Source organism: Palaemon carinicauda, chromosome 43 (genome assembly GCF_036898095.1).
Source record: "Palaemon carinicauda isolate YSFRI2023 chromosome 43, ASM3689809v2, whole genome shotgun sequence".
In the NCBI taxonomy this organism is placed as follows: Eukaryota; Metazoa; Arthropoda; class Malacostraca; order Decapoda; family Palaemonidae; genus Palaemon; species Palaemon carinicauda.
The window spans coordinates 39,028,956-39,031,648 of NC_090767.1; the positions used below are offsets into that span (position 1 = coordinate 39,028,956).

A 2,693-nucleotide genomic window follows, 5' to 3' on the forward strand; every position below is an offset into this window, starting at 1 on the left:
CCGTACAGATGAAGAAAGCGAGTTCTTTCTTTATTAAATATCCAGTACTTATTTTGGTGTAAACTACACCTATTTTTCCTTAACGGTTAATATAGAATAAGAATAACCATAAACATTTTATTATCTAGAAGGTTACAGCAATGGACTGGGCAGGAAATACAAGTGTGTGTCTTTCCTTCTTTCCTTTCTAGCTTAGTTACTTTAAGCTATGTATACTTAACATTAGTTATCCGGTGATACGTAGTTCACTTGATACTAAAACTGACAGCCGTCTATGTCACATTTTGAGGTTAAGGGAATTAGGGGACGGGGGTTGGTAGAAGGTGTTTACTTGTATCTTCAACCCTGTAGTACCATTATAGTGACTCATTATGAATGTGTTCTCATTGGCTACAGTTTCCTAATCATATTAGCAAATACAGAAATAGCAGAGAATTATGAGTTTAAAGCTGGGACTAGGAGCAACAATAGTCAATGTGATGTGTGCCTATGCCCCGCAAACTGAATGCACAGACGAGGAGAAGGATACATTTTGGGAGGAGATGGACCAGGAGCTTGGAATAATTTCTGCAAGGGAAAGGGTAATTACAGGAGGAGATCCGAACAGCCATCTGATAATTAGTAGGGAAGGGATAGAGAGAGTGCATGGAAATTGGGGTGTGGGTGAGAGAAATGATGGGGGAGAAAGAGTGATTTATTTTGCAGTGGCTTTTGTCCTAGCAATGATTAAGACCTTCTTTGAGAAGAATATTAACAGACTGATTACATACAGTAGTGGTGGCAGGGAGAGCCAGATAGATTTACTGCTGTTTAAGAGAGACAATCTGAAGGAAGTTAGAAATAACAAGGTGATAAATGGGGAGAGTGTAGCAGCGCAACACAGGTTACTGGTAATTGATTGCAGACTAAGTAAAAAGACGAAAATGGACCAAAAGATTAAGTGGTGGAAATTGAAAGAGGAAAAACTGAGAGTCTTGTTTAAGGAGAGAGTGCTGGAAGCATTGAGGTTATATGAGGATTTACAAGAATGGAGGACCGAGAACAGTATAGTGATCCTGAGGATCGGTGAGGAAGTACTTGGAAAGTTATCAAGAAGAAGACCAGCAAATGATAAAGAATCGTAGTGGTGGAATGATGAGGTGCAAGAACGGGTAAAAACCAAGAAAGAAGCCAAGAAGAAGGCAGATCTATCAGGACAAGAACAGGATAAAGAATACTATAACAAGCAAAGAAAGAAGCAAGAAGAGCAGTACCAAAGGCAAAGGCAGAGACATTAAATGAAGTCTATAAAGAGATGGAAACACGAGAAGGAGAGAAGAAAATATTACGAATTGCTAAGGCCCGAGATGATGCATCTGAAGACCTGACACAGATAAGGCAAATAAAAGATAGTAAAGGCATAGTTCTAGCAGAAGAGAATGAAATTAAAAGAATGTGGGAAGCGTATTTTGAAGGACTATTGAATAAGGAAAACCCAAGAACAGTATTTGAAGAGGGACTCCCAAACGAGACCGTTACCATAGGAGTGACTAAAAGAGAAGTAGAACAAGCAGTAAAGAAGATGAAAAATAGTAAGGCTGCAGGACCAGATATTATACCAGTAGAGGTATGGAAGAGTCATGGAGAGGAAGGCATAGATATTTTGTGGGACCTGACGCAGAAGATCTTCAATCAGGAAAAGATGCCAGAAGAATGGAGAAGAAGCCTAATCATTCCCATCTATAAGGGGAAGGGAGACATCCAGGAATGTGACAACTACAGAGGCATAGAGCTGATAAGCCATACTATGAAAATATGGGAGAAGATCGTTGAGAAGAGATGAAACAACAATTGGTTAGGAACAATATGGATTCATGCCTGGAAAAGGGACTGTAGAAGCAATAATTGCTTTGAGGCAGACGAAAGAAAAACATATGGAGAAACAGAAAGGATTACCTATGGTCTTTATTTTACATGGAGAAGGCATACGGTCGACTACCACGTCAGGAGCTGTGGAGGTGTATGAGGGAAAAGGGAGTCCATGAGACATACGTAAGAATCGCCCAAGATATGTATGAAAGGGCAGAAGCAAATGTTAAGAGAAGTATAGGCCTAACAGAATTTTTCCAGTAAATATGGGACTACATCAGGGGTCTGCATTAAGCCCTTACCTATTTGATCTGGTCATGGATGTAGTAACACAAAGTATTAGAGATCAGTCTCCTTAGTGTATGCTTTTTGCTGATATTGTTATACTGTGTAGCACTAGGCGAGAGGTAGTGGAAGAGAAACTGGAGGAGTGGAGAAGAGAAATGGTCAATAGAGGATTGAAGATCAGCAGGAAAAAGACAGAATATTTGAAAATGAAAAAGAGCGATAATGGGGAAGTTAGTTGACAAGGAGAGAGATTGAAAAGAGTTGAAAATGTCAGGTTTTTAGGATCAACAGTTGCAGACAATGGTGATCTGGGGGCAGAAATAAACCACAGAATACAAGCAGGATGGAAGAATTGAAAAAAAATTGCGTGGAGTACTATGCGCTAGGAAAATAGGGGTTAAGTTGAAATGTAAAGTACACAGGACAGTTGTGAGACCAGCAATGATGTATGCAGTGGAGACGTGGGCAATAAATAAGATAATAGAGAGGATGGATGACGGCAGATAAGAGAATGTTGAGATGGATGTGTGGGGTGACAAATAAATATAAGATACGGA

The 2,693-nt window shown here is 39.7% G+C and overlaps 1 protein-coding gene across 1 annotated transcript; it reads left to right on the plus strand.

Moving 5' to 3' along the window:
- The first annotated feature begins 437 nt into the window (after positions 1-437).
- LOC137633816 (craniofacial development protein 2-like) lies at positions 438-1,124 on the plus strand. The gene has a single exon (XM_068366061.1). The coding sequence runs from the start codon at positions 438-440 to the stop codon at positions 1,122-1,124; it is 687 nt and encodes a 228-aa protein (XP_068222162.1).
- Positions 1,125-2,693: the final 1,569 nt, after the last annotated feature.

Bases quoted from the DNA above. Each gene is read 5' to 3' on its own strand.
- LOC137633816 (XM_068366061.1), top strand. From the start codon at position 438: ATGAGTTTAAAGCTGGGACTAGGAGCAACAATAGTCAATGTGATGTGT.